General features: G+C 37.8%; 1 protein-coding gene across 1 annotated transcript in view; it reads right to left on the bottom strand.

Annotated features, from left to right (window-relative positions):
- Positions 1-335: 335 nt before the first annotated feature.
- GARS1 (glycyl-tRNA synthetase 1) overlaps positions 336-14,754 on the bottom strand; it is a 39,103-nt gene continuing 24,684 nt past the window's right edge. The window contains exons 11-17 of the mRNA XM_074379656.1: positions 12,082-12,194; positions 11,089-11,229; positions 7,231-7,316; positions 5,543-5,652; positions 2,832-2,925; positions 1,949-2,139; positions 336-642 (exon numbers count right to left, since the gene is read on the bottom strand). Of these exons, the coding sequence (XP_074235757.1) occupies positions 517-642; positions 1,949-2,139; positions 2,832-2,925; positions 5,543-5,652; positions 7,231-7,316; positions 11,089-11,229; positions 12,082-12,194 (861 nt within the window). The 3' untranslated portion in view covers positions 336-516. The remainder of the gene's footprint in view (positions 643-1,948; positions 2,140-2,831; positions 2,926-5,542; positions 5,653-7,230; positions 7,317-11,088; positions 11,230-12,081; positions 12,195-14,754) is intronic.

Raw genomic sequence — 14,754 nt, 5'->3', positions numbered from 1 at the left:
TCAGAAAAAGATAAAGAATAGAAAATGTAAATCAATAGAAAGTAGAGGAGTGGTTGCTTGGGCAGAGGTTGGAACGAGAGTGAGATAAACTGAGCATGAGACTTCTTTGGAGTGATGGAAATGTTCTAAAATTGGTTTGTGGTGGTGGTTGCACAACTCTGTAAATACACTAAACATCATTGAACTGTACACTTAGGCTATTTTTAAGTAAATTATACCCCAATAAAGTTGTTAATTTTTAAAAAAACATTAACTGTGTTTAACATTAAGCCATGAGCATGTCTACCCAAATGTGGGAGAAACAGCCTTGCTAAAAATGAGAAAACACAAGCAAATAGATCACAAGTTTGTTCAGAATTCCTTCAATTTTAATTGCAGGGGTAAAATCAGGCAGCCACTGAAGATAAAATACAGTCCCTGCGAGTAATCACAATGCTGTTTTCGTTTGTAAAGTGAACATGATAAGAGTTATTATTTTTTTATTAGCGCAAGTGGTCAAAGTTGTCAAAATTGTCCTCATTCCTCGATTGTCTCTTTTTTACCAGTCTCTTGCCCTTCAAACAGAGGATACCTGGCCTCCACATCGTCCCATGTGATGCTGCCACTGGCCAGGTCTCGGACTATACTCGGCAGCTCAGAGACCTAAAGACAAGAAAAGAGAAGCCAAATATCAACAACTTGTTCAGATTTTTAAGAAGAGTCATCCTGAACTCAGGAAACCTTACACAGAGCCAAACAGTGTCATGCCAGGCCTGGGTTCGTGCTCTTCTTCTAGCCCACAATGTCCACCAGTTCCCCAGATAATTCAATCCTGCTAGAAAGCCTTTCCTAACTTTTCTAAATCTCCATGGCCTTGAAGTTACTTCATGTGTATTAAATTAAACTATTAGAACAAACAAGAGTCAGTTAAGTAACTTGTGTGAGGGAGTTACCCAAGACTGGCAAACTGAATGGCCCCGACGAAGGAGGCTGCTATTCCTCAGCCAAAACCAAACACTGGCTGCCGCAGACCAATGGTTCTCAAACTTCGAGAGCATGTCAGAATCATCTGAAGGTTTTGCTAAAACTAAAAAAGTTCTGCCGGCTCCCTTTGCCTCTCCACCCCTAGTTTCTGATGTAGTAGGTCTGGGGTAGAAGTTTTGCTTATCTCACACATTTCCAGGTGATACTAATGCTGCTGGTCTAGGGACCACACTTTGAGACCCCCACCCAGATGGGGATATAGGTCCAGTGTAGCCATATATGGTCTGTAAAAAGTCAAGCCAGAAATCCACAACTTATGGGTTAGACTATGAACTCCTTCAGAAAAAAAGCAGTCCTTTGCTTCTGTTTTCCCTATTACCATCTGTATCAAGCTAGGTAAGGAACAAGCACTTGAAATACGTGCTCAAAGTTGATAAATTCGGTAAGCAGATGTCATTTAAAGCAGCCACTCTTTCCTTTCCCTTACCATCCATCCTTCCTCTTCTGTGCTTCTACCATCTCCATTACTGCCTTCCTATTGAGCAAAATTACTGAAATATGATTCACTGTTATGAATATATCAACATGGAAAAGTCTGAACATACATATGTACACGTGTCTGTAAAAATAAAAGATTAAAATGTCTAACCCCCCCCCCCCAAAAGCCTGCCAATAAAACTATGGCAACAAATTCTTGGGATCATATTTCTCTTGCCCAATAAACAAACAACTATAAAAGCAAACTGCTGGAGAATGAGCCCAGAGCAATACAAATGGTTATAAAATATTAGAGAAGTGCTAATGGATATTTTCATAATTAAACCAGGGGTACTTGAGAATCTGGGCTCTGTCTGATACAAGCCATTCATTATAATTACAAAGGAAAAAAAAGACAGGGAGCATAAACACATCAAAATCCAACAAAAATCAGTAAGAAGCAGTACACATTTCTAAGGTTAAAAATGCCAAAGAGAAGACAAGATACCTCTGCTCTTATCTGCCGCATTGAGTCACGGTCCCTCAGAGTTGCAGTGTGGGGGGTCTTGTTCACTGTGTCAAAGTCAATGGTGACACCAAAAGCCACGCCAATCTCATCAGTCCTGGCATAGCGCCTTCCGATTGACCCAGAGGAATCATCTACTTTGTGAGATACTCCGTGCCGGGTCAGGGATTCCGCTGTCCAAAATAAACAAAGTAAATTAAAAATAAAACAATGGAGTTAAGCCCAATGTCATCTAACTACTGTCTTACAAGCTCAGGAGACTTATAAAAGGGATCAAGACAAGAGACCAAGTTGAGTTGCAAGAGAAAGAAAATCTCAAAAGTTTCATAAATCCCTTGCAGGAATCCCAATTTTCACTCATACCTCCAATCTGATACAGCTGTAGGAGAACAAATATGGGACTAAGAGCCGAGGCCAGAAGGTGAGTCCCGACTTCACCACCTCTATTTGTATGGCTCTGAGCAGGTCAATGGATGCTTCCCATTTCCCAACTCTGAAATAAGTGGGATATGACAGACGACCACTAGGCTTCCTTTCAGGGATGTGGATTCTGTGGCTGTAGATCCACTAGGGTCGCTACACTCCACTCGGGTGGCCTTGATGAACTGAGCACCAACTTCAGTATGAGAAGCAAATAATTGTTTAATCTAACTCTTGGGTCTCACTCAAATGCTGGAATAAAACATTTGAGCAAGCTTACCTTCTCTCTTAGAAGTAAGAGTATAGGCTAAAATCACATACTCTTTATAAAATCATTTATATTCTTTATTCGATTTATATTTTTATTGAAATAAATGATACATTTCCTAAAATACAGTCTCCTTGATGGTGTTCCCATGGAGTTTACCCAATTGAATTTGCTTACATAATTCCTTGACAAATGGCATGAATTCCTGGTTTTGGCTCAGTGGGAGGACGGAACATTTGAATGGAGCGACTACGGCAGGGAAACTGAAGAACTGGATGGTTTAAAAAAGAAAAAAAATCCAAATATGTTAATTTGTAAATAACTAAATGTTAATATCCCAAATCAAAAGAGGTTAATATTCAGCAAGTGTTCAAGCATAAAATCACTACCAAAATGCCAGAAAACATGACATGAAAAGCAGTATGGCAAAAGAGAAGCAGGGGAACCGGCAATTTTTTGGTTCCATATAAAAGACTGTCTTTCTGTGGAGACCACCTAAATCATCAAATAAGTGGCAATGCCCCAAACCAAAAGCCCATTCTGTCTTTTAAGAGAAGAACCTATAAGCCATAGTGACCCAAGTGAAATAGAAAAGTTTAATTAGCTCACAAACGTATGTCCAAAAGAAATAGTACAAAACAAAACAGATATGCCATACACCTACACTAAAAAGTATAGCATTCTTAAGCTGCCCCTGAAATAATTTTTGAGTAACTCAGAAATCAAAGAAAGCAAAAATAAAGCTGGGCACAGTGGCTCACAACCTGAAATCTCAGCACTTTGGGAGGCTGAGGCAATTCTTCTCAAGAAGAATTGCTTGAGCCCAGGTATTCAAGACCAGCCAGGGTAACATGGCAAGACCCCATCTCTACAAAAAATAAAAAATCAGCTGAGCATTGTGAGGAGCACCTGTGGTCCCAGCAATTAGGGAGGCTGAAGCAGGATTGCTTGAGCCCAGAAGTTTAAGGCTATAGTGAGCTGAGATCATGCCACTGCACTCCAGCTGAGCAAAAGAAGAGACCAAAATAATAATAATAGTAATAAAATAAGTGAAAAAAAAAATTCTGTGGAAAGAAAACCAATCCACAACTTTGCGTTGAAAATGGGAATTGAAGGCAGATTCTTAAATACTTGTATAAAAGGTTCACTTTGAAGGCAAAAACATAGAATAAATTTGTCCCATAAAAATAATGAATGACACAGGTTCCAGATTAGCCTCTCACCCAAATTTCAATTAACCTTTAATGCCAAGGAGTGACTATCTCACTATAAGTAAGGCCTGTATTCCACCAATATGGGTGCTCACATCACAGAAGGTTCAGAATTCTATTCCCTTCCTCCATCTTGTGATAATTCTATTTAATATAAGAGTAATAGGGACCTGCCTTTACAGAAAATTAATTTTTAAAATTTCACTAGCAATGTTTTTATACCAAATTTATAGGCAAATGGATTGAGGAACTAGGTGCTAATAATTTAGAAACATTTTTGGCTTCCCACAGCCTAATCAAATTTCTCTTCATGATGGGAATTCACGCAATTCAAAAAAAAAGTGTGACTAATTTATTCTTGTTTAGCCCTTACAAAATTTCTATTAAAGCTCTATTTATATTAATATTGTTAGATTCAAAGGAACAGCTAAAAGATATTCTAAAACCTTTTTATTAGAAAAATGAACAGAAAAGGCTTGAAGCAGACTTGACATCTAAAAAGAACACATGCAGTTATGTTTGTCATCATTTCTCAGAAAGAACCGAGCCTTGTTTGCGGACCTGGGGTCTAGCCCAGGTTCTTAAAATCTGTTGAATGAATAGGGCTGCTCTTCAAGGTCAGGAAATGAAGATGTAACTTCAGGGCAGACAGTACAATACTAACTTTATTAGCTATGTATTACAGTAGTATGTCAGACATTTTAAAGTACTGGTGCCCAGAACTCACCAGTTCATTCTTCAAGGTTAAATGTCCTAGAAAGAACCACTGGGTTGATGGCCAACATTATGTACACTCAAGCTTTAGAATGGCAAAGTGAGTGAAGCTGTTTCTTTCAATTAACCTGACATATACAACCTCTCCTTTCTAGCCATTATTCTGACTGGTTTTCCTAGTAATATGCCCAGGATTATAACTTCTGCAGGCAGAGGTAAGGTAAAAATGGTAAACTAAGGCAAGGAGATAAAGAGGAAGGCAAGGAACAGTGATTCAGAAACATCAGACCCAAAAGAAAATTTGTGGGAGCTGATGAAAATGTCTTATAAACTTCTATCTTCAGCAATACTTGAATGCTAGGAAAGGCTCTCTCTACCCCAGACAACTATTATCCCATTTATGATCTGTCAAGCTCCCACAGTGAAATCACCCAGGGTTCTTGTTTTCAAAAAAAAACACCCAGATCCCTGGGTCTCAGACCTAGTGAATCAGCGTATCTGGAGTAGAACCTAGGAATTCACATTCTTTCCCCAAAAGTACCCCAGACAATTTTATGCAGTTTGAGAGAGTTCCCTTTGATAATTTATCAGAATAGATACAGCTTAATGGTCTGGCCAAATTCTATGACTCATCTCATCCTTCCCAATTTTCTGAAAACACAGCATATCCAGAAAGTACCATTCCTTCCATTGACATAATATAGATTGTTCCCCAACGTAATACGTTGAGTCTCAGAATAGAGGGCACCAGGCAACTAAAACAATGGTTTCTAGAGTAACTCACATATCCTAAAGCTCAAATGGTTTGTCTATAAATACTTAAGCAAAGATGAGTGTTAATAGCACTAGATTACAGTAATAACTAATTGATCATTCTAGAGCCTTACTAATATATTTCACAAAGTAATTCAGAAAATTTTTATTTTCTGACACTATAACAGCACATTGCACACAAAAACTTACTGTTCTCTGTTCATCTCCTTCTCGTACATGGAATGTATGTTCAAACACTGTATACATGATCCTGCCCAGGCCAAAGGAGGGTTCAATTACATTCGGAACAACTTCTTCCACTGCAAGAGACAGAAATTCAGTAACATTCTCTCAAATACCACAGAATGCATTTCAGATCCTCTCTAAACAATTATTAGCACAAAAATATCTCTATTCTAGATGGATTTTTATCTCTGTACATCAGAATAAAGAAGCCAGAACATACCTAAAAACTATTTGCTGATAGGAAACATGCCTTTGAAGAAAAAGTTGGAGTGAAAAAAACCTTTCACCAAATTCTGTTTATACAGTGTAAAAATGAAACCTGAATTACCAGGATGTTCCTTTACCGGCTGGCAAACTACAAATAGCAGCAGCTATACTTTGTCTCTATTACCTGCCTCACCTACTCAGAAAGCATGAAAACTTCAAGCCTTTTTCAAAGATTTTGCTGAATTTAAAATCTACCACAGCTGGCAAAATTAACAAAACCAATTTCCACATGCATAAAGTATTACATGGTTTGTGTTTAACTTTTTAGCTTGTTATCTTGATAAGAACAAAATCACTGGCATTGTATCACCAACGTTCTGGGGTCAGGAGGCCCTTAGGGAAGAGTTTGGTCAGATAACAGCACTCCATCAAAGACATCTTACAGAGGCCCACAGCTCATCCCGTGGGTAAGACAACACCCACGGTATACACAGGAAATAATATTGATAATTATTACTTATCATTTGGAAAGGAGGAAGCACTGCTATGCACTGCCCAGGTCTAAGATAACTGGCCATAACCTTGGAGAGTTTATGTTTCATGGGAAATATGTTTTGGTACCAAAAACTCACACATGCAGGGGAAAAGAAAGGCTGTTTCTTATTTCTATGATAAAGGGTAATATTTCAGAAACATGATTAAGGCATTTTCCCCTGATCCTTCTGTGGTATCTGAGTAACGGTGATGTGCTGCTCTGAACCAGCTGCCAGGATCATGGCTACAAAGCCCCAGAGCATGATGGAGAAGCCCATGCTTACTCCTACCACTGCTCACGGAAGCCTGGCTATGAGACAGGTCAAGAACAAAAGGAAAGGCAGGCTCACTCTCTCCACTGGCAGTAGCTTCCCAAACACCCACTACTACCCTGTTTCCAGGAATTTCAATTCAGTCACAAACTTCAACATCCTTCATATATGTTCCAAATCACTCATTGCCTAATTCCCAGAATTTGTTCTACAAAAAACAATCATCTTCTTAACTTTGAAAAAAGCATAAAATATCATTGATCTAAATGACTTTTTAACAAGTTATTTTACCAAAAAGACAGGGAATGAGGGCCAGGTGTGGACACTGATGCCTGTAATCCCAGCACTTTGTGAGGCTAAGGTAGGCGTGGACTGCTTAAGCCTAGGAGTTCAAGACCAGCCTGGGCAACATGGCAAAACCTCATCGCTCCCAAAAATACAAAAATTAGTTGGGTGTGGTAGCTTGCGCCTGTAGTCCCAGCCAATTGGAAGGCTGAAGCAGGAGGAACGCTTGAGCCTGGGAAGCAGAGGTTGCGCCACTGCACTGCAGCCTGAGTGACAGAGTGAGACCCTGTCTCAAGCTTAACAACGAAAGATTTAAGGAGCAATGCTTTTTATTTATTATTTTTACAAATTTACCATATAGTGTTTTCTGGAATCTCTTCACATTGACCATGTCTTTTGTTAACTGAAATGTTTTCCCTTCAGTTTCAACTGTAAATTCCCTACAAAGAAACAACACACATTTTGTATTAGTTTCAACAGGCACTCCATGCCTTAAAGAAATTTTGTAGACTGTTAAATTTTGATTTTTATAACTTGATCAACCCTCCAGGTATAAGAAGTGACTTCAAATTTAAATTATTTCATAAAAAACCGAATTATTACTCTAACAATGGCACCAAAGAGTACTCTGAAGAGGCACCCCAAATTTTGACTAGTTTTATAAAACTCCACAAGTGACTTAATGACAAATTCCTTTGGTTTTAAGATCAAAGTAAAACCAAAAACAACTTTTTAAAAATTCAGTTTTAAAATAACAACTTTGTCAGAAATAGGCCTGCTAGTTAAAATTAAAAAAAAAAAGTTCTCATTATTATCCCAACAAATGTAAAAGTGAACCAGTATGCCATCTTACAGAATTCATTTTACAATCCAATACCCACACTATTTTGAAAATAAATTTTCACTTTTATGTTGATGAAGATCAGTTTAAAAGAAGTTTAATGTTTCTGTTTCATATGGCAATATAAAATATTATCCCCCCTCCAAAATCATTGGCTCCCTTGTATTTGTGTCCTGAGACATGCCCATTCAGTTTCAGGTTATAAGAATTCACGTTTATAAAGAGCTTCATGTAATACCTGTATTTCAGTTTATGAGGTATTTCCTCACATTTTGAATATCAATTTGGATTTCTCTTGCCTCCCAAGCAATTGAGTGCTAGGATCGGGCCCTCATGTGGTTGTCTCAGAAGCTGGATAGTTGGCATATGTTACAACAGCATTTTGCTAGTTTTTACCTGTGATAATCTCATGCCTCATCTGACTGGTGTTCACTGAATTTTTCTGTTTTTACTGTTCTGTCTGAAGTCTGTGTGTGCATGCATTAAAGGTTCCATCACATACACAATGCCATATGCATCCTCTCTGTAAGCACAGTCTAAGTGTGTGGAAGTTAACAGCTATTAAAGAGTTGCAATTGGGACAGGCATGGTGGCTCACGCCTTTAATCCCAATACTTTGGGGTGCCAAGGTAGGTGGATCACCTGAAGTCAGGAGTTCAAGAACAACCTGGTCAACATGGCGAAATCCCATCTCTACTAAAAATAGAAAAAATTAGCTAGGCATGCTGGTGCACACCTGTAGTCTGAGCTATTCCAGAGGCTGAGGCAAGAGAATCGCTTGAACCTGGGAGGTGGAGGTTGCAGTGAGCCAAGATCACACCACTGCACTCCAGCCTGGGAGACAGAGTGAGACTCTATCTCAAAACAAACAAATACAGAGTTGCAATTGGTAAGGAGACAGCCATTATTTGAGAATAATTAATAAGGCAAACTGTGTTTACAGATAATAATATTTAACTAGTAATACAACTTAGTCCATTTTAATGGAATTTGATATTGTTTTACTATATAAATAGATGTTAATTCTGGCAGAACAGAAATGTTTTTAAATTTTTCTGAAACATAATCATATCTTCAACTTGCAAGAGTTCATCTTTGTCCCATCTGTTGTTTGTTCCTTTTCCTCTTTTCCCATCTTCTTGTGGAATATGTTTTCTTTTTCTACTTTATCTCCACTATTCGTTTATTAGTTATATCCCTTTTGTTTTTGTGGTTCCCCCCCACCCCCACCAGGTGACTGCTTTAGAGTTCACTCTATGCATTTCTGCATTTTTTTTTTTTTTTGAGACGGAGTTTCGCTCTTGTTACCCAGGCTGGAGTGCAATGGCGCGATCTCAGCTCACCGCAACCTCCTCCTCCTGGGTTCAGGCAATTCTCCTGCCTCAGCCTCCCACGTAGCTGGGACTACAGGCACGCACCACCATGCCCAGCTAATTTTTGTATTTTTAGTAGAGATGGGGTTTCATCTTGTTGACCAGGATGGTCTCGATCTCTTGACCTTGTAATCCACCCGCCTTGGCTTCCCAAAGTGCTGGCATTACAGGCGTGAGCCACCGCGCCCGGCCCCGCATTTCTGCATTTTTAAACTTATCATAGTGTATCTTCAGGTAATATTACACCATTTCACATATAACATATATACCTTACAAGATTCTATTCTCAATTCTCTGCTCCCATCCTTTGTGCTATTGAAAGCACACGTTTTACTTCCACGATATAAATTCTACATTATTGTTTTTACTTTAAATACTCCGTTATCTTTTAAAGAAATTAAGAGATGAGAAAGAAAATGTCATTTATATTTACTCACAGATTTATCATTTCTAGATCTCTTAAGTTCTCTGGGTAGATCTAAACTTTCATTCTGCCTGAAGAAGTTCCTTTAACAATTCTCATAGTGGAAGTTTGCTGGCAATGCACTTTCAGAGCCCTGGATTGTCTAAAACAGGGGTGTTCAATCTTTTGGCTTCCCTGGGCCACACTGGAAGAACTATCTTGGATTGTCCGTAAAACACATAAACACTAATGACAGCTGATGAGCAAAGAAAAAAAAATTACAAAAGAAACACCTCATAATGTTTTTTGAAAGTTTACAATTTGTTTTGGGCAGCATCCAAAGCCAACTGGGGCTACATGCAGGCTGCAGGCCGCAGGTTGGACAAGCTTAGTCTTAAAGTATTTCCTCTTCATTTTTGAAAGATTTTTTTGCTGGGCATAGGAATTTTGTCTTAAAGCAATTTAAAACATTTGATTCCATTATATTGTGATCTACATGGTTTTTGATATGAATTCTAATCATTCCTGTATGCGTTTGTTTTTATGTAATGAGTCTTTTCCCCTTTAGCTGTTTAAAGGTTCTTTCCTTCATCCCTAGTTTTCGGTTATTTGATTCTCACGTCTTCATGTGGTCATCTTGTGTTTATCCTGCTTGAGGCTAAGCTTCTTCAATCTGTAATTTTAGAGATTTCATCAAATTTGGAAAAGTTCCAGCTACTGTATAATGTTTTTTCTATACACTCTCTCTAGGATTCTCAATTACACATGTGTTAGACTCCCTGATACTGTCCAACTGGAAACTTTTTTCCCAGTCTCTTTTTCTCTGTGCTTCATTTTGGATAGTTTTTACTGCTATGTCTTTAAGTCCAATGACCTTTCTTCTATAATGTTTAATCTACTGTTAATCCCATCCAGTGAAATTTTCATTTGAGATATTACCACTAGATGTTCCATGTTGTTTATAAACATAAACGTGTTTATATACATATATGCAAGTATTTTTCCATTTCTCACCTCCTATGTTCACATCTTCCTTTACACCCTTGAGTACACGAAGCATATTTATAATAACTGCTTTAACATTCTTAGGTATTTACTGCATCATTTTTGTTTTATCTGGGTGTTTCCTTCAACTGACTTTACTCGTCATTTTCCTGCTTTTTCATATACATAGTAATTTTTACTGTTTGCCAGACATTGTAAATTTTACATTGTTTAGTGCCAGATTTTGTTGTATTCTTTAAAGGCTTTTCTCTATTGTTTATATTCCTGTTTACACAATTAGAGTATTCTAAACCTCCAAAAAGGAAAAGTGACCTGAGAAACGGTAGATGTAGTTTCTAACCTTTCCTCGGCCTGGCCAGACAAGTCTCTTTGTTTAAGAAAGTTATTAGGAAAAAAATCTTTATACTGTTTCTAATCTTTTTTTCCAGGCTATCATGCCAAAATCCCAGCAGACAGTCCTTCAAATGCAGCCAAGACACAGTACTTATCTGCAAAAAATCTTAAGAAATTAATCTCACCCTAACTTGCAGAACCCGGCAGAAGACATAACTGACTGGAGCCCATGGAAGAGTAAACATCTTAAATCTTACCCTTTCTCATTCAGCAGCATCTCCATTTCTGTAATGTAGCACTCATCACAAATGGCAAGATACTCCATCACCAGTTTTGCATCCTTCTTATACGCCTTACCAATTGCTCCCTTGTTGGGTTCAAACTGAACAACATTGACAGTTTTGTATGAAGTAGTCAAGGAATCTAAAACTACAGCACTGCCTCAATATTTCAGAAAATGATCCTGAGAACAATCAACCATCAACTTAAAATCATCCCAGCACTTATCAGTATTCCAGATCCTGTTTATGCTGATTTCAAGGCAAGATGAAACACCTGTCCACAAAATCATTCAGTCAAATCTTACCCAAAATTAACACCGTCAAGAAAAACTTTTCTAGCTACAGTGAGAAAAAGAAGATATTATCTAATCAGCAATGACTCAACCCACTGCATAAATTCCTTCTTGATAAGAATTTATGTCTAAAATGCCCAAAACAAGATTTCATGTCACTGACCTACCCCTAAGACATCGGCTAGTAAAGAAAGGAAATTACAGCCTAGTAAAGAAAGAAAATTTCTATTTTGCTGATTTTCAGACCAAGTGAGCTAAGTTATAAGTTATCAACTATGAAATGGCACAAAATTAATAGAAAAAGCTTTCACCAGGTACCCTTTATTTAGCATATAGGTAGGTGCAGGTGTGAAGTGCATTTTGGAAACAGCTGAGACAATCTATTAACACTCTTAAAGCTATTTGGAGCATTTTTCTGAATATGCTTCTTTTAAAGACCAACCATTTAGTGGGCACACATCAGACTACAAGTACAGAACACAGGAAAGGAACAAAAGAAAAGGTAAAATAATAGGTTTAAACAAGTGTTACCATGATATCTAAAACATCTCCATTTATCCATAGAACAAGGTACTTATACATAAGTAAGATGTTTGCTTATACATTAGCAAACTTGGACTTATACATTAGCAAGATGTTCACACTTTGGTCCTGAGTTTTTGGAGTGGCCAGAAAGGATATGGGTTCCTTCAGAGGCTTCTCAGCTACAAGTGGGACTTTGGTGGCTCGTGAATGACAGGAGAGGTCATAACAGGAACGATCAGCACATCCAACAATCTCAATCCAACCCTAAAAAGATATAATCAATAAAAACATTACTTACTTATTATTACTTACATTGGGTTCATTCACAAACGCATGGAGATTATAACCTTTCCATATATTCAAGGATAATGATGATAAAATCTCCATCAAATTTTATAAATATTTGAAATGGGAATAGTCTCATATATCAGGCAGCTAATAAGCCTATAAAATATAATTATATAAAATATAATTGATCTAGGTGTGATGGCTCATGCCTGTAATCCCAGCTACTTGGGAGGCTGAGGTGGGAGGATCACTTGAGGCCAGGAGTTTGAGACCAATCTGGGCAACACAGTGAGACCCCCATCTTAAAAAAAAAAAAAAAGAAAGAAAAAAATATATAATTCACACTGTACATAAAGTAGTCTTCTTTTCTGGATGAATTTTTATTGTCATATTGCGTCTGTGGTGTCAACTAATATATTCTGGAATTTAATTATGGAAATTAAATGTGAACCTAGACAAAGCCTGTAGTTTTGGTTCAAATTTGTGAACAGGAATCAAAATGAATTTGGCAGAAACCACTATTCTTTGTATGGAGTACCTACTGTTCTCACAACTTGATATCAGATGACTGACTAACACATACTTCAGCTGGCCATAAATGTGGGCATTTGAATTCAATTCACTTTCTTTACTGAAGAAAAGAAAACTCAGTATAAGAGTGAGTAAAGTTTAGGTCACACAATAAAATTAAATAACAGCATTATGATCACCTTGGTGCCAGGTTCCCTTTCTTATAAATACATACATAAGGTACTTTTAAAAAGCAAAATTTAAATTATTTTCAAAGAACACACAATGAACTGAATACTTGTGTCCTTGGCAAAGTTTGCATATTGAAATACTAATTCCCAACATGATGGTATTAGGAGGAGGTGCCTTTGGGAGGTGATTAGGTCATGAGGGTGGAGCCCCAATCACTGTGATTTGGCACCCCTATAAAAGGGATCCCAGAGAGCTCTCTTGCCCTCTTTCACCATGTGAGGATAAAACAAGAAGTTGGGAGTAGGTGACAGAGAATGGGGTCCTCATAACAATCAGACCATGCTGGCACCCTGATCTCTGACTTCCAGCCTCCAGAACAGTGAGAAATCAATGTCTGTTGTTTATAAGCCACTCAGTATGCAGTGCTTTCTTATAGCAACCCCAGCTATAACAAACTCTTAAGAACTCGTTATTTCAGTAACAATAAGAGTTTGTAAAGGGCTTATTTTGGTAGATATCTAGTTAGTCCTTCTCATGAATATTCTTTTTTTTTGCCTTTGATCCAAAGACTTCGGGAAAATTCAACTATCAAAACTAAGTTTGGCCAATCACAAAGTGGATCACGTCTGTAATCCCAGCACCTTGGCAGGCTAAGACAGATGGATCACCTGAGGTAAGAAGTTAAAGATCGGCCTGGCTAACGTGGAGAAACCCCATCTTCACTAAAAACACAAAAATTAGCCAGGTGTGGTGGTGAGAATCTGTAATCCCAGCTACTCGGGAGGCTGAGGCAGGAGAATCGCCTGAACCCAGGAAGCAGAGGCTGCAGTGAGCCGAGAATGCACCTCTGCACTCCAACCTGGGTGACAGAGCAAGGCTCTCTCTGTCTCAAAAAAGCAAAACAAGACAGAAACTACTAAGCTTTCCAAGCACATGTTATCACATGGGGTGTCTGTAGAAAGAAAGCAAATATAAAACTCATATGAACTCAGAAATCTCAACACAAAACAACAACAAAAGGATAAAGAATAAAAACATGTAACGTGGCAATCTGACATTCCCTATACATATCAACTAGTAAGTATATTTACGTTCTTAAACATATAATTTGGTGGTTATAAGTTACTAAAGATGTCAACTTACATTTATGTACTACAAGGTAAAATTACAAAAACATGCCTGAGAATAACAACTTTGGGATAGTGGCTCCTTCCTTGGAGGGAGAGAGAATTGGTGTGGCATTAACTGCAATGGTAACTTTTTTTTATTAAAAAATATATAAAGCACACAAAAAGTATTACACTCTCTAAGGGAGTTCTCCCTTCCCCTTGAGAGGATCTGGGACTCTGGAGCTTCTTGTTTCATTTAGCCCTGCTTCCAGCGACTTTCCATTTTTTGATCCCCAACCCTCACAGTGGCACTTAGCTAGCAAGCATACAGTGGGGTTTATAAAGCAGTACAGCATAACTGTTAAGAGCATGGGCCTGGCATCAGACAGACAAGTTTTTATATATCTCAGCCTCACTGCTCACTAGCTATGAGACTTAAGTAAATTACTTTACTGAGACAGCAAGAACAACATCTGGTTTAATCTAAAATTAGAGTCAGAATAAACTTAAGAGAAGGACCTGGGTATGAAACAAAAAGAAAGGAAAGAATCTTTTCTCATACAAAATGAAAAACATTTTATTGGTTTGATCTGAAAATTAAAAGAAATTCCAAAAAATCTAAGAAGTGTAAAGAAATTAATGATCACCCATAATCCTAAAAATAATTACTATTATCATTTTGACATATGTCAAGCAAGCTTGCTATAAGATAACAGCAATTCTTT

The sequence above is a fragment of the Saimiri boliviensis genome, chromosome 10 (genome assembly GCF_048565385.1).
Source record: "Saimiri boliviensis isolate mSaiBol1 chromosome 10, mSaiBol1.pri, whole genome shotgun sequence".
In the NCBI taxonomy this organism is placed as follows: domain Eukaryota; kingdom Metazoa; phylum Chordata; class Mammalia; order Primates; family Cebidae; genus Saimiri; species Saimiri boliviensis.
Note: the sequence above shows the minus strand (reverse complement) of the source record. Positions and strands in the feature narration are given on the sequence as shown.